The 23,215-nt window shown below is 53.2% G+C and overlaps 8 protein-coding genes across 8 annotated transcripts; 3 read left to right on the forward strand and 5 right to left on the reverse strand.

Moving 5' to 3' along the window:
* Positions 1–8: 8 nt before the first annotated feature.
* Positions 9–1,763, forward strand: J4E93_002820 (uncharacterized protein; the record flags this gene model as incomplete). The annotated part of the gene is made up of 1 exon (XM_049340761.1): positions 9–1,763. The coding sequence occupies one exon, from the start codon at positions 9–11 to the stop codon at positions 1,761–1,763; it is 1,755 nt and encodes a 584-aa protein (XP_049201643.1).
* Positions 1,764–2,392: 629 nt separating this feature from the next.
* J4E93_002821 (uncharacterized protein) lies at positions 2,393–4,114 on the forward strand (the record flags this gene model as incomplete). Its single annotated transcript, XM_049340762.1, has 1 exon — positions 2,393–4,114. One exon carries the CDS (start codon positions 2,393–2,395, stop codon positions 4,112–4,114), a length of 1,722 nt encoding a protein of 573 aa, XP_049201644.1.
* Positions 4,115–4,269: 155 nt separating this feature from the next.
* J4E93_002822 (uncharacterized protein) lies at positions 4,270–5,484 on the reverse strand (the record flags this gene model as incomplete). Its single annotated transcript, XM_049340763.1, has 4 exons — positions 4,270–4,491; positions 4,543–5,255; positions 5,306–5,328; positions 5,387–5,484. 4 exons carry the CDS (start codon positions 5,482–5,484, stop codon positions 4,270–4,272), a joined length of 1,056 nt encoding a protein of 351 aa, XP_049201645.1.
* A 769-nt stretch (positions 5,485–6,253) lies between these two features.
* J4E93_002823 (uncharacterized protein) lies at positions 6,254–7,955 on the reverse strand (the record flags this gene model as incomplete). Its single annotated transcript, XM_049340764.1, has 3 exons — positions 6,254–7,472; positions 7,528–7,661; positions 7,710–7,955. The coding sequence occupies 3 exons, from the start codon at positions 7,953–7,955 to the stop codon at positions 6,254–6,256; spliced, it is 1,599 nt and encodes a 532-aa protein (XP_049201646.1).
* A 498-nt stretch (positions 7,956–8,453) lies between these two features.
* J4E93_002824 (uncharacterized protein) lies at positions 8,454–9,630 on the forward strand (the record flags this gene model as incomplete). The annotated part of the gene is made up of 5 exons (XM_049340765.1): positions 8,454–8,691; positions 8,746–8,840; positions 8,900–9,341; positions 9,390–9,520; positions 9,571–9,630. The coding sequence occupies 5 exons, from the start codon at positions 8,454–8,456 to the stop codon at positions 9,628–9,630; spliced, it is 966 nt and encodes a 321-aa protein (XP_049201647.1).
* Positions 9,631–10,253: 623 nt separating this feature from the next.
* On the reverse strand, positions 10,254–12,960 carry J4E93_002825 (uncharacterized protein; the record flags this gene model as incomplete). Its single annotated transcript, XM_049340766.1, has 4 exons — positions 10,254–12,557; positions 12,605–12,638; positions 12,688–12,808; positions 12,861–12,960. 4 exons carry the CDS (start codon positions 12,958–12,960, stop codon positions 10,254–10,256), a joined length of 2,559 nt encoding a protein of 852 aa, XP_049201648.1.
* Positions 12,961–14,373: 1,413 nt separating this feature from the next.
* GSY1 (glycogen synthase) lies at positions 14,374–16,693 on the reverse strand (the record flags this gene model as incomplete). The annotated part of the gene is made up of 5 exons (XM_049340767.1): positions 14,374–14,488; positions 14,541–16,096; positions 16,148–16,423; positions 16,473–16,570; positions 16,621–16,693. 5 exons carry the CDS (start codon positions 16,691–16,693, stop codon positions 14,374–14,376), a joined length of 2,118 nt encoding a protein of 705 aa, XP_049201649.1.
* A 1,563-nt stretch (positions 16,694–18,256) lies between these two features.
* On the reverse strand, positions 18,257–21,141 carry J4E93_002827 (uncharacterized protein; the record flags this gene model as incomplete). Its single annotated transcript, XM_049340768.1, has 2 exons — positions 18,257–20,011; positions 20,062–21,141. 2 exons carry the CDS (start codon positions 21,139–21,141, stop codon positions 18,257–18,259), a joined length of 2,835 nt encoding a protein of 944 aa, XP_049201650.1.
* Between the last annotated feature and the right edge of the window lie 2,074 nt (positions 21,142–23,215).

Raw genomic sequence — 23,215 nt, forward strand, 5'->3', positions numbered from 1 at the left:
GGGTCATCATGACGAGCGCTGGGGTCTCCAAGCCGCTGAAAGAGTTACTCGCCGAACAACTGCCAAAAGACGTGCCCATTACCTTCTATCACTACTCAACACCGCCCTCCAAGTCCTCCGCCCTCTTCTCCGCGCCGCCCCATGGCAAGTCCGAACGAACATACTGCGAATCGCAGACCTTGGCAGCGTCAATAGTTCCAAAAGATGCGGCAGCCGCAGAACTGCCCGAGGAACTTCTTATATTGGCAATTGAAGTCTTGATCTACACCACGCGAAACCTCACGACCATCTTCGTCTCCAAAGCCGACTCGACGGGTTACATCTCCGAACTACAATTGCCGCGAGCCCAGTCTGCGTCACCTCTGAAAGCCATTTGTGGAACCTTTGTATCCTGGCTAGCACGAGAACGACAGAGGGAAGGGAAGAAGCTGGTAGTGTCTCTCTTCGCCAGGGCACAGGATCAATACCTGTTTCCGGCAAGTATCGAGAACAAGAACAAGCATGTGCTAGATGACAGGGGCTTGGTCAGGTGGTGGTGCAGAGTGCTCGATCCCATCATATGGGAGTACAAGGCTGAAGGAGAGCGGAAGCCCTTCGCTGAACGACTGGTTGATGATGACGGCTCGAAGGCGGATAGCACGTCAGTCCAATCGGAGTCCACGGCCAAAGGCTACCTGGTGATACCGGGCTTCGAGCCATACGACACGCTGCGATACATTCCTCCACCCCCCGTACCGAACACCCCTCGACGCTGGGTAACCGCACACCCGCTCCTACAGATCGCTCCCTATCCTGCCGCTCCACCGCGCTGCCTCATACCACACTTTCCAGACGACCCCAAAGCCAGATTCCTTGACGAACTGGACGAAGAACTTCCTGATCGGGGTACCGATGCCATGGTAGTAGATGGAGGCACACCTTCGAGAAGCAATGGGCACTGGAAGAGCGTCAAGACACTTGACCAGTTCTGGGAATTCATGGCCTTCAGGCAAGAGTGCTCATCAGGGCGTATAGTAGGTTTCATCTGGGTCGTCATAACACCACCCAAGCCTTCGATACCCGAAGAAGATGAGGACATGCCTTCGCAACAATCAGCGTCGCAGTCGTTCTCACAGCTTGATTCGCAAGAGAATATGCCCAGTCCAAAACGGAAGAAGGCTAGTCGACGCCGACAAGAGGCTAAAACTAGGTATGGACCAATTCCCTTGGTCCTGCCAAAGATCAAGAACAGCTCTTCAAACTTATCGACATCATCCAACATCTCTTCAAGCTCCGCCAAGAACCCTCCCGAGAACAGTCCATACTGGAAATGGCCCGCTTCTTCACGTGGCACCATCTGCTTTTCACTTAAGAACTACGACCGCGCACATGAGGTCCTTTTGCAACAGAGTTTCGCAAACCGAAAGGCAGCAGCACGAAGTACGAGGAAGTGGAGAGAGGAAATTGCTGTTCTCGGGGGCATAGACGATTGGAGCTTCACAGTCAAGGGGACAAAGGAGTATGTAGCTCCAGTAAAACCTTCGGATGCAACAAACGGCGTGACACCTACCATGGTCATGGGTGTGCGAAAGAAGAGGAAACCCGATATCCCATCAGAAGCGGCAGTTGGCGCAGAAAAGCCTGCAGAGTCCGCGCAAATACTAGGAGAAGGCACAGTCAGGAAGAAGGCAAAGGTAGAACCCACACCCGTTACCAATGCAAGCGCTGCAAATGGGGTGAACACTTTGACGGCAGGCCTGGTGCGCAAGAAGCCAAAAACTTAAGAAAGGCTGAGCTCCATCGGTGTATGGCGTTTCACATAAATTCAAGAAGGCTTCATTCTGTATAGCGAAATTTTTGGGCTGATACATGTCTCTATCTCACTCACACAAAAGTGTGTTAACGTATTAATATATCCTTGCGGACTTCTTTTCACGCACAAGCTGTATGATGTTCAGCGTCAAGAAAGTCTGCGGATTGTGTAAAGTCTTGGGCGATCAAATGTTTCGTCATCAGGTGGTCAACTAGAAAAGTGAACGAATCCAAAATCCAGAGTGAGTAATCAATTCGCAGATGGCCATCTATGGGAACCATTGTCGGGTGAACTGCTTTGTCGGTGTGCAGGAAGTCTGATCGCAACAAACAATCGCGATCCATGGATGTCCCTGGCGGTGAAGTCGGACCGTTCGGATCAGCAAACGATTGTAGGACAAGAAGCTGCTCCAATTTCCACAGCTACATTACGCTTGTTCCTTTGCCCATCTTTGTGGAAGTGCATCTATACAATACCCCTGAACATCGTCAAGTGGTACTGCGTCTTGGCGTTCATCGCTTCCTGGTTCTCCGCAACCTCCGCGCTGCGAGATTCGCCAACACATCCCACCCTCATTCCGACCCTACCATACTGTCGCGCATGCTTCGCGCGCCTAACCTCGCGACGGGACAAGATGTCTCTATGTCGCGCACCATCATTGCGACCGGCTGCTTGATTTGGTGGGTGATAGTTTGGAGTGTCTGTGCCATCGGCTTCGTCCAACTATTCCGCTACTATTGGAGGAGACCCCAGCAGGCAACATGCGTAACGACGTTGGAAGAGCACGAAGTCCCTCAAGTCACCGTTATACGGCCGGTTAAAGGCCTCGATCCGCGATTGTACGAGTGCCTTGCAGCCACCCTCCGCCAGACGTATCCCAAAGACAAACTGAACACCGTGTTCTGCATTCCCGAGCGTTCCGATCCCGCCTTCCCGATCCTCGAGCACCTATGCAAAGACTTCCCGGAGGCCGATGTACAGATCTTGGTCGAAGAGGAGGATCCGCTGCTACTGAAGGATAACAACGCGCTGGGACCCAATCCGAAAATCAGGAACATGAGTCGCGCCTACAGGGAGGCCAAGGGCGATATCGTATGGGTACTTGACTGCAACGTCTGGGTCGGCAAGGGTGTCTGCGGACGATTGGTGGACCTGCTATGTGGATTTGGAAAGGACGAATATGGCAACAAGAAGACCAAGTATAAGTTCGTTCACCAAACGCCTCTTACGGTAGATCTCGACTCGCAAGGTCTCTCGCTTCAGGACCGGAAGGAATTGCTCGGAGGCAAGCCTGAAGCTGTAGCTGCGTCGACTAGTATTGCGGCAAGCACGTCTTCCGATCCGCGCAATCACTCCAGCAGCACCATCAAGAAGCTGCTGCAACGCGGCGGAGGACGTCTCGACGAAGCTTTCATGTCTTCTGCCCATGCCAAATTCTACCAAGCCATCAACACAGTCGCTGTGGCACCCTGCATTATGGGCAAAAGCACCATGTTCCGTCGCTCCCATCTCAACTACGTTACCTCGTCGAACCCGAACCGCGCCCCCGGTATCGACTTCTTCTCTGACAATATCTGCGAGGACCATCTCATTGGCGATGTGTTGTGGAAGCAACCTCAAGCTTTCGAGGAACGGGGCTACAAACCCGAGCCAGGAACGACCAAGGAGGCCTGGGGCAAGCATGCAATGCTCTTCGGTGATTTTTGCTTCCAGCCAATCAGCCATACGTCTGTCATGGCCTACCTGCAACGTCGCATTCGATGGTTACGAGTACGGAAGTTCACGGTGACTTTGGCTACGTTTGTGGAGCCAGGAACAGAAAGTATTCTTTGTGGACTGTATGGCGCCTATGCTCTAACGACACTACCCTTCTTCCACAACATCGGCATCAGCTCGACATGGACTTCTTTCTTCCTGATCTGGCTTCTACACCTATCCGTATGGTGCCTTGTAGACTATGTCCAGTATCTGCTCCTGCACTGCGCAAAGACCGTCGAGATCGACTCCGACACCCCTGACTTCATCTTGCCTCAACGATCAGCCTCTGCATACCACCGAACCGAAGTTCTAGAACCTCTGCTTGGCAACAAGACACCGGGCGAACCTAGTCTACTTGATGGCGCGAGGAGAAACTTCATAGACTTCTTATTTGCGTGGCTCGGCCGCGAGATTTTCGCATTACCAGTCTGGGTCACCGCCTTCTGGGGAGGTGTTACAGTAGAGTGGCGAGGCAGGAAATTCTGGGTTGGGTTAGATATGAAGGTTCACGAGATCTTGCCTCAAGAGAAGGACGTCAAGAATCTTCAACCCAAGAAACATTAGTATTGTAGGCAGAACCATAATTGTTGTTGCATAGCGTGCGGTCCCGGTAGCATTCCAGGCGTTCACATGAGAATACGGACATCGTCAACCGACATCTTCACTGCCACTGCACTGGTGAACGAGGTCTATTTTGATTCAAAAGCTAACAAGTGTTTCTAATCTTGCCGAGCAGGATCTAACTGAACGCTCCCGACCACTGCGTCGATCTCAGCCATCACATCCGGCGTAAGCTTGTCCATGATCTTCAAAGCTGCACAGTTGTCCACCACCTGCTCTGGTCTTGATGCGCCAGTGATCACCGCAGATACATGCGGATTCTTCAAGCACCACGCAAGCGACAACTGCGACTGGCTAACGCCTAGCTTATCCGCAATCGGCTGCTCGCAGTTAGCTAGATGCCATCAAGGATGCATGGGGACTTGAATTACCTTCAATTTCCTCGCACTGTTGATCATACCACTCCACTCCTCGTTTCCATATCGGTCGCGCATCCCACTCACAAAGCCATCTTTTCCTTCAGCAAACCTCGATCCTGCTGGCGGCGCATCCGGACTATCATTGTACTTTCCGCTAAGCAGCCCAAACTTCAGCGGCGAAAATGTAGTCAGTCCAATCCCGAAGCGCGCATATAGACGCTGGAACTCGCTCTCAACCTTTTTCCTTTCGAGCAAATTGTACTGCGGTTGCTCGACTACCGGTGCGATGAGACCTAACTGCTTCGCTATCCCGCAAGCCTCGGCAATCTCGTCTGCAGACCACTCAGATGTGCCCCAGTACAACGCCCACCCTTTCTGCTCGATGACATGGTTGAATGCGCGAACTGTTTCTTCCATGGGTGTAAGACGATCCGGACGATGCGCATACACTATATCGACATACTCCAGATCCATGCGTTTGAGAGATGCGCGAAGACCCTCGATGATGTGTTTGCGCGAGAGTCCGTGGTTGTTGACAAGCACTTCGCCATTTGCGCCGCCCCAGTTGAGCTTTGTGGATATCACAATGTCGTTGCGGTTCCATGCAAATTTCTTGATGGCCTGGCCCATGATGATCTCGGACTGACCTGCGGCGTAAGACTCCGCCGTGTCGAAGAACGTGATCCCGTTATCGTAGGCCGTCTTCATGATAGAGAATGTGAGTTCTGACGTTGACGTTAGTTGAGTGGCTGATGAGCGTGTAGGCACAAGGTACCATTTTCGACGTGGCCTCCAAAACTGCAATCTGATAAGTATTTTCTCAGGTGTATCCATGAAAAGAGACGAGTGAACATACGTGAGCCATCCTCCCAGGCCGAGCGCAGATACGTGCAAGCCTGAGTTACCTAGGCGGCGGTACTGCATGCCCGTTTTGCGAGGTTCTTCCCAAGCCATCTTGCGTTCGTATGAGCGATTCGGTGATTGAACAACAAGTTGATTTCTCAATGGACGCTGGAATAAGGTGATGCCTCGAGTACAACCGCCATTACCAGTCACAAGTCCTACCAAAGCCTTCAACAGTTCTGCTGACTACACCGAAAGCGGCGGGTTCCCCATGAAGGGCGATGCCGGCGATGTAGCCTGCCGCATCGGACGGAAAACCTCAGTTGGGCAGTTGCAGCGAGTTGGGCGCTGTGGTGCCGCGGCCTTGGTAATCAGGGTTTCGGAATGACTCGTAACATCGTGGAGATTCCCGAGGTCGTCATTGATCCCCGCAATCACGACATGCGATGTTTCTGGGCAATTGTGGGGCGCGGTATGGAAAGTGGATCAGACTAGAGACGTCTTCGTTGAACAAGGCGGCTCTCTGCAGCCGACGCAGAGACGTTTACTCACTATACACGCAGTCGACGCGCGATCATCCGCAACGTTGTGTAGGAAAACCACAACAAGAATGATTCAAAGTGTATTGGAAGTATAAGTGAAATCATCTCCGATGCTGTCTCTTTGATAATGGTATATAATGGGTATCAAAGCTTTGGAATTCGGACTTGGAATGCGACCTAGGGTTAATCTCAACGACGGGTCGCATGTAGTTCGGTGCAACTGAAAGGCGAGGGGCCATTGGTTGGAAGTCGGATCCATTGAAGAGACCATGTGATGCAGCTATGCATGTTGGCATTGACTGTCTGTGGATTCCATCGGCTATCGTTTCCCAACGAGATCAGAGTGTGAACCTGAAGTCTAACCGCTTGTTGCCATCTTTCTCTCGGGAGATGATGTCTGCTTGGTACAGAGCCTTCTCTTCCGAAGTCATCTGGTCCCACTGTTTCTGTTTCTTCTTGTTGAGGCGGACCAAAGTCTGCCGTTGCACGAGGAAAGTAATGACACTCAGCGCGCATATAGCCACAAGAACGGAGTTTCCCTGCTTGTAGTACGGGCCGTCGTACTTGCGGTAGATCTGTGAACTGATCAGAGACCCAATCTGCACAATGACATTGTACGTTGCGGCCGTAATCGCACGTTTCTTAACGTCGAAAGTGTTCTCGGATATCCAAGAAGAGACCAGAGGATGGAAATATGGGTACCCGGAGATCAGCGTGATTAGGGAAAAGCGGCCCCATTCACGGCCACCATCGGGTAGCGTCAACAACGCGATGAGAAGCGGCATGATCCAGAACTCGCCGAATATGCAGTGGAAAGTGCGTTCGTTGAAGTAGTCGCTTGAATATGCCAATGCTAGCATAGTGACGACCTGGAGAGCCGCAGACGGAATTGTCAACATGTTGCTGTTGAAGGTGCTGAAGCCGAGGCGTTTAAGCGTGAGAGTGAGGTACCCTTGCACTGGCGAAGCAGGGATGTAAGCGACAAGGCCGATGAAGTATAGACCCCACATGGAGGAATCTGACCAGGCCGCGCGGATGTCCCTGAATGTTGCTGGCTCTTTGAGAGCAGTAAGGCCTTTGGCAGGGTCATCTCGAAGTATACGGTTGACCATGATGACTTCTTCCCGCTCAGTGAACCAGCCTTGACGCCAAAGTACGTTCTTGGTGGATGTCGGGGCGGTGGGCAAATACAAGTACGAGAGGATGGCGATGATGACTGTCAAAAGGCCCTCGAGGAGAAATAGCCAGAACCAGCCTGGCTTTCCACCAACACCGCGCATCTCCAGAATCCCCGCTGCAAGCAAGGCAGAGATGACACGTGCAATGTTGAGTGTCGACCAGAAAGCTGCCAGGCGTAGAGAAAGCTCCTTGGATTTGTAAAAGTAGGTCGCAAACAAGATCACACCGGGGATGAAACCACCTTCGCAAAGTCCGATGGCTGCGCGGCCAAGGTAAAACGAAGTTCGGTCGTGCATCCACGCCTGGCCCCAAGATGCAGTTCCCCAAGCAAGCATCATGGTTGGGAGAATATATTTGAAGCCATAGCGTTTGGTGAGACTGTTTTAGAACACGGTCAGAGAAAGCCTTCAACAGGAGAATCGTTGATACTCACAACTGCACTGGAAATTCAGCGGCCAGAAAGCACACCAACTGTATCGTTGTTCCATTGTTGTAGTCATCAGAAGTCAAGCCAAGGTCTTCCAGAAGATTGTCTGCGAGCGCATTCGATATGTTTCCACGATCGAGCTGTGGACGTCAGTATTTGTGATCGACTAGCACAATGTATAGACTTACCTGCAGTCCAAACATCATAAGACAGAGCCATGTTAGTAGCCGGAGGTCTGTCTTCCGTACCACACGCCGTTCTTCCTCAATCGTCCAGCTCGCCTGCGGGTCGAAGCGATGCCGGCCCTCGTAGGTCTCATGGGGTGGGACGATGTCCGCAAGTTCCTCTCTGCCCACGTGGGCCGATGATTTGAGCGAATTGGCATCTTCACTGATCCGTGTGGTGTGCGGGGAGGCTTCTATGTCGTTGCCCATCGTCAAGGGCTGCGATTGTCGGCTACAGCACAATTGCCACGAAGGAAGGTTATTGCTGAGATGCGACAGACTGAACACTGCCTATTCCCTGCTATGCTCTTGTCTCCTATTTATTACTTTGGACATGGCATGTCGCAATTCAAGCTCACCCCGTCGCCATCGTCGCCATCCTACCGAGGTAGTAATTGCCCCGAAGAACGAGGGGAAAGCACAATGTTGTGCATGTTGATGCATCTCCTATTGGTCTTACTGTCGACATCCGCCTTGGCGTTCACGGGGTCATGTAGGCTAGACCCGGTACGCCTAGACCCAGAGCGTACAATTAGTCCGATGACGTGCTTTACCACGCATGCGGTGGTGTCACCCTGGTCCCGGGAATTATTATATGTCCTGGACTTCCAGACATTCGGAACTGTTGGTCTGGAGGCTATCCAAGCGTTTCGCAACACTGAATTTGAGCCGGAAGTTGCACTGCCCGCGCACCACATTGCCTTCAAGATGCCTTCAGTTAAGCGCAGTCGTATGGAAGACGTCCATGAAGATGGTGATGCAAATATCATTGGTGGTCACCCCAGCGCCCGATCGAGACTGTTGGAGCCCTTGGTCTATTCCGGATCCTTGGACAGCTTCAGACACCAAGACTTGACCCCAGTCATTGGAAGAGAGTTCGAAGGTCTCCAAGTGACTGACCTGCTTCGATGGGGCGATGCTATGATCAAAGATTTGGCAATAACGGGTACGACTCTCTGTTTGCAGCTTGATGTAGCTCATGGCTGACTTAGAGTTCCAGTCTCACAACGTGGCGTTGTCTTTCTGCGGGATCAAGATGTTACGCCGACTCAGATGAAAGACTTGATGCTGCGGATCACCGAACTATCTGGCTGTGTATGTTGAACTGACTGCGACGTCGAATCTAACGTAGCAATAAACTGACAACGCGTTAGCCTTCTTCCTCAAGTTTACACGTACATCCTCTTACCGAAGAGGGATCAGAGCTCGGCGACCAGATCTCAGTTATAAGTAGCGAGAAGCAAAAGAAAGGTGGCGGTCTCACTCACCAACTCTCGGACGTATCTCGCTTTGCATCTGCGGGCTGGCATAGCGACATAACATTCGAGCCGGTACCATCGGACTATGCGATGCTGAAGATCCACACTTTACCCGCAACAGGCGGTGATACGCTCTGGGCTTCCGGCTATGAAATCTACGATCGTCTCTCTCCTGCTATGCGTACGTTTTTGGAGGGCCTGACTGCGACGCATGATGCGAAGTTCTTCTTAGATGAAGCAGCGCGATTAGGAAATCCTCTTCGGAAGGATGTGAGAGGCAATCCATTGAACCATGGTGATGCCCTCACAGCCACGCATCCGGTTATTCGCACGAACCGTAAGTTTAACGTTGCTCTTGCGCTGCAGTCGCTGACTTATCGTGCAGCCGTAACCGGCTGGAAATCAGTATACGTGAATAAGGGATTCACGAAACGCATCAACGGCGTCACGAAGGACGAATCCGATCTCATTTTACCGTACTTGTTCAATCTTGTGACGCAGAACCACGATGCGCAGGTACGGTTCAAGTGGCGGCCGAATGATTTGGCTATTTGGGATAACCGAAGCACGTGGCATTGCGCAACGTACGATTACGAAGAGGCCCGAGCGGGCGATCGGGTCTGTAGCTTGGGCGAAGCACCGTATCTGGATTTGGGAAGTCGAGGGAGAAGGGAGGCTTTGGGTCTGAGATGAAGATCGATCGCCGGTAGATAGAATTGGATGGTGGCTGGTACTTAGCGTTGTATTACATCACCGCATCATTCCATCGCTCGCGGCTGTCGCATCGCAAGCCAGATTTCTTAGAGCTGATGCCCGTGCACTCGCGTGCTGAGATCCATGCGTGTGGTGGCTACGTCATAGCACAATAATTGCCAGATGGACTACCACACGAGCGCAATGTCAGATGCTGAACGACTTCGTAGCTTCACCTTTTTGGCGAACCGAGACATGTAGCGATAATAGTTTGCTCGAGTCTAAATTGCACGGATCAGCTTCGCATCAGAACAAACCCTCAAAATGAACATAGAAGTCTGCATTGTCCGTACTATATCTTGGACGTATATACCAGCTACAACAAAATCACCGCATCGACGGATATTGTAACCCACACATGAACGCTATCAGATCTAAAGCCCACTCACCAAACATGAAAAAGCAAAGATATCCACCAACACCGATGTACGCCATGCTATACCGAAGCCTCAAAGCGCCTTGAACACCCACAAAGTCGTGACTATAAAGATGTTCATCAAGTCCTCTTTTCCCTGAATTGGCCCGTCGGACCCGCACTAAAAGCACCGCTGATGATGCGCTTTAGTTGCTTGGGTTTACTCTGTGGCACTCTCTCGCCACTCGCCGTACTCTTTCGACTGAGTCCAGTAGCTGTCCTCGTAATGCCATCCATACTCATGCTGACACCGAGATCCATAGCGTTGCTACCACGTCGTGCACGCCTCGTCGCATCTTCGTTCTCTTTCTGGTGTAGAGTTTCCGAAGGGAGCAAGATGGCACGATCGAGAGCATACGGAAGGCCACGATGTCTTCCACGGATCTGCATGGCGATGATGATGAGTTTGCTCAATGTCTTGAACTGGCCGGAGAAGGACGTGTTGAATCCGGGGAATCCCTGACTCAGTCCAACCGTACCGTATGCAGAGACGATCTCAAAAAGGACGGAGAACAGGCTGAACGCGTATTCGTTCGTATTCTCGAGCCGCACGCCTTCGATGATGGCGATGAGAAAGAACCCCAGAAAGACGAACCACAAGTCGAATGAGAGTTGGCGACGCAGATGATGCGAGAGGTAGCTAGATTGGGTGTCGTCTTCGTCGTCTGCGGCCCAGACACCCAGAGACTTCTCCTCGTAGACATTCGATTGGCGGATGGACATGGCGATGGGGAAGATCGAAATGTACATCATGATTAGGTAGCTGACTTGGACCGCAGGGTGCAGATCGGCGATGTTGACGACGGCGAAACCTGCAGTACGCGTTGAAGCAGCTTGGAAGAGACCAGCGAGGAAGCGGTGGCCACCGGATAGGGAGGTGACGGTCGGGTCGTTAAGATCGAGAATGATGAAGAAGATAAGATCGACACCATTCAGGACGACGAGGATCCAGAAAAGCCACCAGTTAGCCTTGCTTGGGAATAGTAGAGTAAAGCACCGACGCGGGTGATCCAACAGGAAACGAAGCTCTTCCCAGATGGCACTGCTCTTGGGTACCATCAGGGAGTACATCCAGATGGTGAACCGAAGCATACAGGGAAACCCGGTATTTCCGATGATGATCAGGAAGGTGCCCAACACGAGGGGCCATACAGCTAGCTGGAAAGAGACCATCGAGTCTGGGGTGAGAGTGAACCCCAGATCGTTGAACAGGGAGGCTGAAGTAAAAAAGCTCCACCAAGTTGGGTCGACGCCAAAATCTCTCACGACACCACTGTAGTGAGCGTCGTTGTTGATCCATGGCGCCAAACATATAATGCCGATGGTGTGCCACCCAAGGTAAAATATTATGAGGATCATGGCGAGCAGCTTCAGAGCACGGTATTCGATACCACCGAGTTCTTCTCTTTGTTCTTCGGTCAAATCAACAAAATTTGAGTTGCGTCCGAGGGTGGGCGTCCAGCTGAGGTAGGGCATCGGGTCCTCCTCTTCGGTCTTGGTCCTAGTAAGGAAGCTGGTCAAAGTTCTTGATCGTGACCTATTACGTAGGTGCATGCTCGATGTAGGCGCGTTTCCATCGCCCTCATTTGTCCTGGTTCTGTCATAGACAGAGTGCCCAGTAGGGCGTTGTTGCCGGTTTGGTACGTCGATGGTGATGTGATTCCTGAGGGGGCGATCGTCTCCGTTCAAAGCATGAGGAACAGAATTCGAACGCTCTCGCTTGGGATGAGACTCGTGTGACAGTCTACTCGCGACTCTGTCTAATTCTTCCTCTCCCTTGACAGCCTCTGGGATAAGACCCTGGTCGAAATCGCGTGGACCTGGAATACGCAGCTTGTTTCTCGCTGTCGGGTTTCGCTGTGCTTCTACGAAAGCGATGCTCTTCTCTTTGTTCGATTGTGGAAGGCGGCCGCCGGGGGATTCTTCAAGCGACTCCTTGGGCTTCTTTTCCGTAGGTGTGCTGAGATTGTCGGCCCATACAATGCCAGATGGAGCAGTGTGAACGGGAGTCGTCGGTCGGAACGGTGGCATTTCGTCCTCGCTGGAACTAGATCTTCTTGGGCGTATGCCGTTGCCAGTCCAGTCCAGTCCGTCACTGAAGGCGTATTCGTTTGCGATTGTTCCGCCATGTGCATGGCCACTGGAACCACGCATGACCCGAATCTCACGAGCGCCGACCGCTTGCTCTTCTTGTCCAACATTTCGTTCTGTTGCTGCATTCATCTCACTCTTCCTCCTAGAAAGTGTGCGAGTCCGACCGCTCCGGTTTCCCCTCTCGAGCACGATGTTCTGGAAACGCTTTTCGAACCAATAGAGGCGGACGACTACGACGGAGCTGTGGATGAAGATGGGCGTACATAAGCTGGCAATAAAGTAGATGGCTATCTGTTCATTGTTAGTGACATACTTGTAATTTCAAGAGCAGCACATACCTGTTGATATAGATCCAGTGTGTTAATGTCAATTCTGCGCTGGCAGTCAGTTCACTGCTCTTATACCTCAGGACCTGACATACGTGTTCAAGCCACTCTGTGTTGCTGCGCCGCTTGCAAAGAAGAGCGCATCGACATAGGGTATGCGACCACTGCCGTATATGATGACGGATCCAATGAGCGCCCACCCAATGATATACGAATCTGTAAACCTGTCAGCCACAGTTCAGTCCATCCTCTCGTATAGTGCGCATACAATGAAGGGTGATGAAGTTGGCGTGTGGTTTGAGGGCCTTCAGACTGGACGGGAGGCGCTGCTTCAGCCATGCGAACATGACAAGCCATGGGCCGAACATGTTGCCGCCGGTGGGCTTCCAAGGCGATGGGAAGGAGTGGATGGCACCCAGTGAGCGGGACTTGTCAGGTTGAAAGAGGTGAGATCAGCAGAGGCAGTGGGAAGGAAGAGCTGAAAGTTCGAGTCTAATCGAGCGCGCCCCAAACAGAGAGAACGTCAACGGACCGAGCCGGTAGCGCGTCGCAGAAAAGCTCCGTCGTAGTGGTGCATATTTGAGGAAAGAAGAGGGTGAAGTGCTAGTTCGAGTGGGCGCTGTGAACTATGGGTCGCGTTGCGGGACGGTAGTCGAGTGGTGCGCTGTGAAAGATTGCCGGCTTGTCGCGCTGCCAGGTGCGGCGATGACGCTAAAGGGGCATCGAGGCCACGGAATGCCCAGCCCTGCTATTCGCAACCGGAGTTTTAACAGACCCCTGTAGTGCACATGGGAATCCAATCGAGAAGGCCTTCCTGCCACACCATAGCCATGGCACTACGCTGCAACCAGAGTTCACATGTGCGACGTGCTTTTTGATCTGCATGCACGTTGGACGTGTGCTTATTCTCCACTGCGATGCTTCCGCTCCGCCCCGCTATCCTTCCTTCCGCGTCGCGTGAGCAGTCCCAAATCAGGATTTGATGAACGATGCCCCTCCACATCTCAATATATATGGTGGGTGTGGACATCGACTTTGCATGAAAGACTACGTTCGCCAGCGCATATCGCGATACGGGGTTCGTCCGCCGGCCGAGCTGATATCTCACCACCCCAACACAACAAGAAATGGCAACAGCGCCGACCATAGCCAAGGATACCGCGGCACCGGCGAGTATGCACTTTTGTTTCAGACAAGATGCTTGCTTTGGCCTTGATAAGGTGCGCCTGATTACTGGGGCGAATGACAACTAGTTCACGTTTCGCTGGACTCACGGACTGTCGTCGTCCTCATTTCTTCTGCGATTGCTGCGCCACAGTTTGGCGTTCTGGCCAGTCATCTGGGTGCATCGATTCACGGAGACTTCGGCACTTTGGACGCTTGTCGGGGCACGTCCAAACTGTATACCTGCTTCGCTAGCCTGACTCTATCACGTCAGCTTTGCTTTTACTTCGCATGCCGAGCTCGTTTTCTAGGAAGAAGACGCGTATGCATGCTTGGTTCGGACTTTCGGCATCAACAATAGTCATATTCGGACCGCGCAAAGATGTGGAGCAGACCAACGGACCCTGATATTCACATCCTAAAATACACTTGATCCTGCTCCGGGGCAGAACATCCATATCCTCCACTATTTCCTCTCGTACGTCCATTCGTCGTCGCCAATGCAGTAAATGCGTATGAAATCAAGCCAAGCATAAAGGAATAGATCATCGCAATTTTGGAAGTCTTTGCTTCTCTTCCTCGTTCGGTTTCTTCGTCACCCTACAGCAAAGAGTTGGCTAGTCAGTACCGTTCGGTGCAGCAGAGAGAGTAGGAGTTGTGGCGCCTGAATTAGGCTTACTCTTCGTCTTCAACGTTAGCGGGAAGGTAAAGTCGTCAGCCTCTTCTTCTTCACTGTGCAGTTGTTAGCGTTGTCCTCATGCATCATATTCTGATCATCACTTACGGGAGCTTCCACGCAATGTAGTCCTCGGTGCTCAGTCCCTCGCGGCCCTCCTGCAGCGAGGCAAAGTCACCGGGCGTCATCATGCCCGAACGATCGCGGGGAGACCCGGGCTCGGACAACGGCCGTGAGATCTTGACGTCTTGCGAGCTGAAGAAATCTGGCTCATCATCGTCTTCGTATGCCGCAGGGTATGCGCGTCGAAGAGCCAATTGTCGGGCCTTGACGTACTCCAAGCCCATGCGCTTCCAGTCGAGCAAGTCGCTGAGTCTCTCGGTCCGGTTACGCTGGTTGATACGCTGGCGCTTGCTCTTCTTGGTGAATTCGAACATGTAGTCGACAAGCTGGTTGACTGAGTCGTCCACGCCCTTCATCCTTCGGTCTACGATATAGATACCATAGTCCTGGGCATTTTCAATCAGTTCCTCCATATAACAACCGAAGCCGGACAGGTTGGTTGTAATGCTGGGAACACCCATTACGGTGCACTCAGCCGGAGTGTAACCCCAGGGTTCGTAGTAGGATGAGAAGACACCAAGGTGAGTTCCACGAACGAAATCATCGTAGTCTAATGGCAAGACAGGGTTTGCCGAGTTCAAGAACTCGGGATGGAACACAACCTTGACGCGATCCGATGGGTGGTTGAAGAGCTGGCAGCGACGGAGCTGGTTCAGGACGGGGTCTTCAGCATCGTTGACCATGTTGTGAGTAACGATGGGCGGAAGGTTGTGACGTTTCATGGCAAACAACCGTCGGCGGAGCAAGATCTTATCAGCGGGCGTGATTAGGTCCTTGTCCTCGGGGAGCTCAGAGCCCTCTGTCCAGGTCAACGAACGCTCGAACAACTTCTTAGCAACATTCTCGGCGATGTTGTTTACACTGTCGTGAAGCGCCTTGATGACGGCTTGTCCCTTCAGTGAGTCGACCGAGAGCGACGTCGTCTGCGCGGGGAGAATGATGAAAGCGACGACTGTCATGTTCGAGTTCTCGTTCTTCATCTTGTGGTTCAGCCGGGCTAACGACTCAATGAACATGTCCACACCCTTATTGCGGTACTCGTAGCGACCGGCGGTGAAAAAGTAGAGGGTGTTTTCAGGATCGAAGTCGTTGTGGCCGTAGAAATGTCCGCGCACGAAATCGTTGATCTTGACCTTGGCTTGCTGATGCAAGTTCTGGAACTCGTGAGTCGCTGAAAACTTCTTGACGTTCAGGCCGTTGGGCAAGACACCGTCCGGCTTTCGCTTCAGAAGATGCTCGCTCTCGTATGCGGTGATGTGGGAAACCGTGGTGAAGACATCAGCTGCGTGTGTGGCTGCGCGCTCGATGCAGTAGCGGTGGTAAATACCGCGCTTTCCTGCCTCGGCGTCCACGTCGAAATATTGGAGGTTGTTGTAGAAATCGACCGAGCCGGCGCAGAGGTAGCGACCGAGGAGCGTAGCGTGGGTAGTGAAGATGGTGGTAACATCGATGCGGCGCTTCTTGCAGAGCGGGACTGCGACACCTGCCAGCCACTCGTGGAACTGGACAATGACGGCTCGCTTCTTCTCGTGGTAGACGTACTGGAGAGCAATTAGCGCAGCTCGCAGCGACTACACATGTTCTCAACTTACCTCGCCGAGGAACCACGCAATGAGGTAACCGAAGACAATGGCCTCGTTGGTCTCCGAATCGCCGGGCGGCGAAGGGATGCCGGTGGAAGACCAGAGGTCGCCCTTCCACTCGTCAAGCCACCTGTAGCCGGTACCAGTGTCGAAGAGGAGCACACGTGGGGCACCGTCGATCAACCAACGTCCGTACAGCATCTTGATACCACGGTCGTCCATAGACTTCATGGTCGCAATCAACGCCGGGTCTTTGGGCTCGATGGGCTCTACTTCGACCGCCGCCTGTTATCTCGTTAATTTCGGGTTTCAAGATGCCATTGGTTGCGCCTACCGAAGCTCTGTTCCACGGGCCCAAGAGGGTGTATGCGGCGCCATACTCAGCGGTGGTGACCTGGGCCTTGGATTTGAGGACTGAGTAGATACCGCCGACTAGGAATGGTTAGCATTGCAGAAAGGCATCAAGATGAGATGAAAGCTACCTCTGTTTGCGACTTCGGTCGCAACCTCGAACAGGACGTGGTTCTGCACGTCTCGCGCGCCGGTCTCAGCCATTGTGGGTGGGTGTTGTGAGGGGATGGTGGGAAGGCGCAATGGCAAGATCGGAGCTCTTTCTAGGGAAGAGAGAGCTTGGAAAGTCGAGGGAGTGTGAGAGCTTGAGCTCGGTGCTTGGTTGAGCTACTGCAGGTTGCCGCGCTAGACAAGCGGTTCGATTACTCCCGGTTGAGTACGAAGTGCTGGCGGCGGACACGGTATGGTGGAGCTGCAGGAGCAATTGGACGTGTGGTAGCAGAGCAGCAGCAAGCAAACTCTGTCTAATAGTCGAGAAAAGATGTTTTGCAGGCGCCCTGGGGACAGAAATGCTGGGCCGCTATTGTTTGGCGCACGAGCGTTGGCTACCCGGTGGAGGTTGGGATTCCTCTTTGGGTATCGGATCAATTGCTGTAGGACCGCCGACGTACTCTGGCGTGACGTAGGCGCTCGGCTTCTACTGCCCCTTCACGTTTAAACTGCTATTTAGCCTGGCAGCCTTCACGCGCCCCGTCACAGCTGCACCAGGTCCCTCCGACACTGCCCAGGTGTTCACCTTCGCCTCGCTGCACTGGAGGCCACACTCGACCCCACGGGCAGCGCCCAATTCTGAGGCTGAAGCGCAACGGGCGAGGCCAAGGCCGCGAGTCAACAACTCAACAGTTTCCTTTGGAAATGAGAAGCGGAGCATCGACCGATCCCGCCGCCCGTTGAGCTGCTCGCTTATTCCTGTCTGCTTGTCTATGCTCGTCCGCTTTCAGACGCATCAAGAACATCGAAAGGGTCAGCTGGATGCCAGAGCTGCGCGCTGCGTTCGACTGCCGAGGCGCTGCAGCATGGCCGCTTGCTGCAGTATTCCGTCATACGGAGTGCAGTAAGGCCGACAATTGCGGGGTTCCCGCGAACGGTGGGAGAAGTCGACAGCACGCCAACTCTCTCCACAGCGCCATTAGTGGGTCGTGGGTGGAGGCGGAGAGGAGCACGTGAAGGGCCCACGAAAGCCACCGCCGCGCCGTGTGACAGGTTTGCGATGCGCTGCGGAGAGTTCATCGGAAGAAAAGGTTTTCCTTGCGAGCCGTGTCGTATTGCATTTCGGACGATATTGTCTAGCACCACTGTCTGGCCGTATAACCAGTATCGTGTTGGGTTGCTAGGTAGTCGCATGACTCGTATACAGTCAGTGCGTGGTGTGAGCATACCAAGTGCACTGATACACCAAGGTCTAGACGATGGCACTCGACTAGTGAGAGTCTCGAATACAACATGTCAGCAGCCTTGAACCGCGAACGACCCTACGAGATGGCTTGAGAGCAAAAGAAGGTTCTTCTAGGAATCTTTTGCATTTGCTTTTGTGTCATAGAGTCCAGAATAAGCATTGGACTACTCCTCTCTCGCGGCCTCTATAAATCTATTATACCAGATACCACCCAGGCCGTAAGATGGGACATATGAAATTGCAGCCAAAGCAATGGATATCGAGCTCAACGCGCGACGCCAACAAACGAGAACGATAAATCCCAAAAAAACCCAAGCAAAAAAGGTACCCGGTCGGGCGATCCATGAGCGACTCATCGCGAGCAAACGACCCTACTTACCACTCCGATCGATGACCGGAGCAGCGTTTGGCAGCGCACTCAGCAAACTGCCTTGTGCGAATTCGTTGTTCAGCGAGAGGTTTACCATGGGGCCCTTGGCTTTACTACCATCCATAACGCCCCTACCCACCATGTCCTTCCCCTGCGAGTAGCCGGCTTGAGATAGCAAACCGCCTCCGGTAAACGCCTTACTGTCATCCTCTGGAGCACCCAGATGGTTGTTCTGTGTGTACGCAGCCAATGGCTCGCCACGACCCTTGAGCGAGCGCGTTCGTTCGTGGCCACCAGGGGCTCGCGATGTACCTGGACGACCCGCGCGCCAGTCTGTTGATGACGGAACCTTGATGGCCTCCTCAATCGAAGTTGCACTTTCGACCAACGGTCCGGCGCCGGCTCCTGGGTTGTAGCCTTTGCCCTTGTTGAGATGCTGCGGCGGCGGACGGTACTGGGGTGTTAGATCAACCAAAGGCTCAGGCATGCCAGGTACCCGCTTCGAAGCACTACGTTGGAGATCGCTGGATGCTCTCCGATGATGATTGCTGCGGACTGAAGTATTACGCTTCAGACCAGAGTCATTAGACGATACTTGGGCTACACGGCCCATGTTGTTCAGCAGAGATGGACCTTCTGTGAACGGGCCTGACGGCTCACGAGCCTGTAGGGCGGCTTGCCTTTGCGTGTAGCTACGTCCAAGAAGGCCACTCGAAGCAAATGCCTCCTCGCCTTGCTGATCGACACTTCGACTGCGGGCACTGGGTGGTGAAGTGCTTTCTGCGACCAGACCGCCCTTGCTGAACGCAGTTGGAGGTGGTTGCTTTACCCGTATCGATTTCATCCGCGAGTGCATTGCCCTGCTATCGAGCTTGGAAAGAGGTTTGTCGTCTGGGAACTCTCCAGGTTTGTGAACTTCAATCTGGTCCAGAGTCTTGTTGAAACTGTCCATATCGAGCAAGGACGAGAATGCACCAAGCTGGTAATGCGACCCAACTGACTCTCCTCTGGAATGCGAAGACGTCTGTGCGGCTTCACCAGCCCCGGATACATTACGTTGGGCGTGAGTCTTCTTCTTCAAACCCTCACCCTTCTGGTGTTTGAGATACCAACTCCGCCACGTCTGTAGCGCTGTGTAGAACGTATTCGCTATGTTCCGGTCGTTGGTACAAAAGAAATGGACATACTGCGATTCGTCCGCAAAGATGTTTGACTTTTGCATACTCTTGACGGCGTAGCAAATCTTCTTTGGGGGCTTTACCCGTGCCAGCTTGGACTGTGTCACCGAGTAGATGTCGTAGTCTGTGAGAGTGCAGATGTTTTCCTGGTCCTTTTCCTTGGTCTTCTCGTTCTTGGCCATGACTAGTTGTCCGTCCGGACGAAGGATGAGAAGCCGTTTACTCCACTTGCCAGGTCTCGATGAGTACTGGATGAAGCATGAAGCGCCCTCCGGTCTGGTGTCTGGGACTTTGTACGAGAGTAGGCTGTCCTGGTCGATACCGTCGACATCAGAGTCAATGATGGTAAGTTCGTTTTGATTGTCGTAATCCCAGGAGTTCATCACATCTCTCACGTACTCGTAGTTACGAAGGGGGCGTGTGATGCTAACTTTGGTGAAGAGCTCGGAAATGACGGCTGTGCGAACGTCGATGGGGTCTGTAAGCACCGTAGCAGCTGACTTGATCAGATCGAGAGGTGTAGTGGTTGGAGTCACAGGGAGCAGGATGCGCTTCTCGTTGCACACGACTTTAACGCGCTATCAAGGCTGTTAGTCGTATGTTCGTGTTTAGTAAATGATGTACATACTCTATCACCAGCATTTACAGCAGATGTAGGCGCATCAATGCCTAAAACGACGCCACCTCCGCCGGGTCTGATGGTTTCCTCCTCTCCAAGATTGAGACTCAGTTGCGGCGCAGCGGGTTGTTGCACAGGGGCATCTAGACCTAAAGCCTCGTCCTTTCTCCTCTTGAACATTCCGAATCCTGTCTCCTGCTGCCGCGGTGGCGATACTGGAGGTGAGGAAGAGGGAGCTTTTCGGGCCTTCTGCTCAAGCTTTGCGAGGGTTGCTTGTCGCTCTTTCTCTTCGAACTTCGCCTTGCGGACACCCTCTTCCCTTTGTTGGAGGACTTTCTGGTTCTCGGCCTTTTGTAATCGTCTGCCACGTTCTTGTTCGGCTTTTTGTTCTTCCCTCTGCCGACGTAGGGCCTCGGCTTCTTCCATCTCACGTTGAGCATCTAAGCGCGCAGCTTCTTCCTCTTCGTGTCGCAACCTCTCGATTCTGTCCAGCTCGGCCTGCTTAGCCTGCTTCTGTGCGCGCGCCTCTGCCTCATATTTTTCTTTGAGCTGTCGCTGTCTCTCCTTCTCCCGCTGCAAGACCTCTCTCGCGCTGTCATCGCCTCTAAGCGACTGCTCTCGCGGCGCATTGGAGACGGGCGGCGAGGCGTCTGTCGTGCGAGTCCTGGCGGTCCTGGGCCGACGCTGGCCGGTGTTTGCGGAATGCGACGATTGGTACGGCGAACTCAGAGCACGGTTCCGGGGTGTAGAGGACTTAGAGGGTGTAGAGGGCGGTAGTTGCGCGGGAAGGGGAGGAGGGGCATTCGGAATTGTATTCGAACGGGGCGGCGGGGGGTTCGGGCTGGTCGCGTGCGAGGTAGTTGGTCTGCGGTGGTAGCGGCTCATGCTCCTGCTGATGGGCGCATCGCCTTGGGGCTGCATTTCGGACACGGCGGGCATGGGAGGCACTGCGGGCGCGCCTGGCGAAGTGTGGTCCTGCTGGTATTGACCTGGCTGGCGCGTCTGTTGTTCTTGTGCCCGCCTCACACTCCTATAGCGCGACATCTTGGGGGCTGCCGCCGCCGACGAGGGGATTGTTTCGGTGGCCATGTTGTGCTAGGCTGTTGTGCGACACGACTCTGCGTGCCTGTGCGACGACAAGTAAGGGACATAGGAGACAGAGGCTGGAGGGCATACACCAAGCAAGTGAGGGGGAGCGGCGCAGGGAGTGTGGGAAGAAGCAACAGGGAGCGGCAGGTGCACACGGATACTCGGCTGTTTAATTCATGAGATTCCAGTACCTAAGTCCAATCACTACGTCAAGCAAGCGACCCAGTCTTGCACCGTCGCAATGGAGGTGGTCCTCTCAGGGGGACAAGGTTGGCTGGACTCTTACTTGATGCAGCAAGGGCGCCCGTTGTGGCGCTAACAATAGCCAGCTGCGTGTTTGGCCATGCCCGCCTAGCTGTTTCGGCCAAATCTAGCCGCACACCCGCCGCAAGTACCGCCCTGCCGCGCATTATTATTACACTTTGCCATGCATCAGCCACAGCAGGCCTGTTTGTGTAGTCTCCCGGCTTTACTTTACCCATAATTTCGGTGTTGAGGATATGACAAAACGTGGAACCTACTTCACACCACGCTGGACTCGGAACGCTAGTTTGAGATAACATAGAACGGCGGATTGCCCAAGTGGGTGTGAAAGTTATCGAAATGGAATCGATAAAAGATCTTGAAAGACAGTAGCCGAAAGCACTGAGCAGCGCTTTCGGTGGCTGATGCGACTGAACTACATCCCAAGTGAAAATTCAAAAAAATTCCTCGAGAAGGTAAACAAAACTGTGAAGAGGATGTTGCCGAGTTCAGCGACTTTGCCTATGTATGTAGTTCTCTCGCAGTAAGAGGCCTTGCTGCATTTGCATACGGCGTCCCTTCACTATAGAGGTCTCACTCAATTACCTAAGTAGGTGCCACAATCATCCGCTCTTCTTCTGGTCTAACATCTCGTCTACTTTCCTAACATGGCTCGGAGAACCCAGTTTCTAGTTGTGACATTCTCCCTCTTGACACTTATTTACCTGTTCTGTCATAACCCCTACACCTACGTATCCAGCACATCGCACTTTCAACAACCTTCACCATCTCTTCCACCAGCTAATTCTACCCTCGGTTTTGGTGCTATCCTCGCAGTGTCCCACGCAACCTCACCACGACGACCAAGTCTTCTTTGGGCTGCCAACCTCACGGATATCGAGATCGTGATTCCCCGGCAGAAGGAGTGGGGTGTGGGTGATGTCCAAGGGCTTAAGGCGAACGAAGGTAGTAGTGTAAGCACTGGAAGTGCGAAAGCCTGGTTGGGACATTTAGAAGTTTTGAGATGGTATGTCAGGTTGGAGAGATTAACAGCGTAGAACAATGGATTAACAACATAACAGGTTCCTCGCCTCAGACCACGAGACAGCTCTAATCATCGAAGACGACACTGATTTCGACATCTTCATCCGGCACTCGCAGATCCCACTCTTAGCATCCGCTGTCCGCTCTTTGCTCGACAAGAGTGTCACTTACGACTCGTCATCACCATACTGGGCTTCCACCGACAGCTGGGACCTGCTCTATCCCGGCCACTGCGACGACCTGATCTCCACGGCCTACCTCTCCCAGCCTGCCCTTCTGTATCACGATATCACCGTGCCTCCCACTCCCCTCCTTCACCCAGACACCGCTCTTTTTCTCTCCTCCCTATTCATACCATCAAAAACGCGGTTGCTGCACAGAAGCTTTTGGCCGTTCTGCACATTTGCCTACGCCGTGAACCGCCGGTCTGCCGCCATGATCCTCTCTACCTTCTCCAAGGAACCAGAAGGTGGCATCTCGGCATACGATGTTGCGCTGTTGAGCGCGTGTAGAGACCGAGATTGGAAGTGTTGGAGTGTAGCTCCAGAGTTGTTCCATCATGGACTTGGGGAGTCGGAGATATTTTGGGCTGATAAGGCAGGCGGAGAGAACGCGGCAGAGAGGCACAGGCGGGAGAGTACGAGAGGGACGTGGAATCTGGGCTGCGGGGCTAGACATGGGCAGTTGTGGGTTGAGGAAACGGATAGAGAGATGAGGCGTCTGGTCAAGGAGAGCGTGAGCAGTGCAATCCAGAGCGGGGAATGTCCGATTGATGCGGTCATAGAGG

Source organism: Alternaria ventricosa, assembly GCF_023758065.1.
Source record: "Alternaria ventricosa strain BMP 2768 chromosome Unknown scaffold_4, whole genome shotgun sequence".
Lineage (NCBI taxonomy): Eukaryota > Fungi > Ascomycota > Dothideomycetes > Pleosporales > Pleosporaceae > Alternaria > Alternaria ventricosa.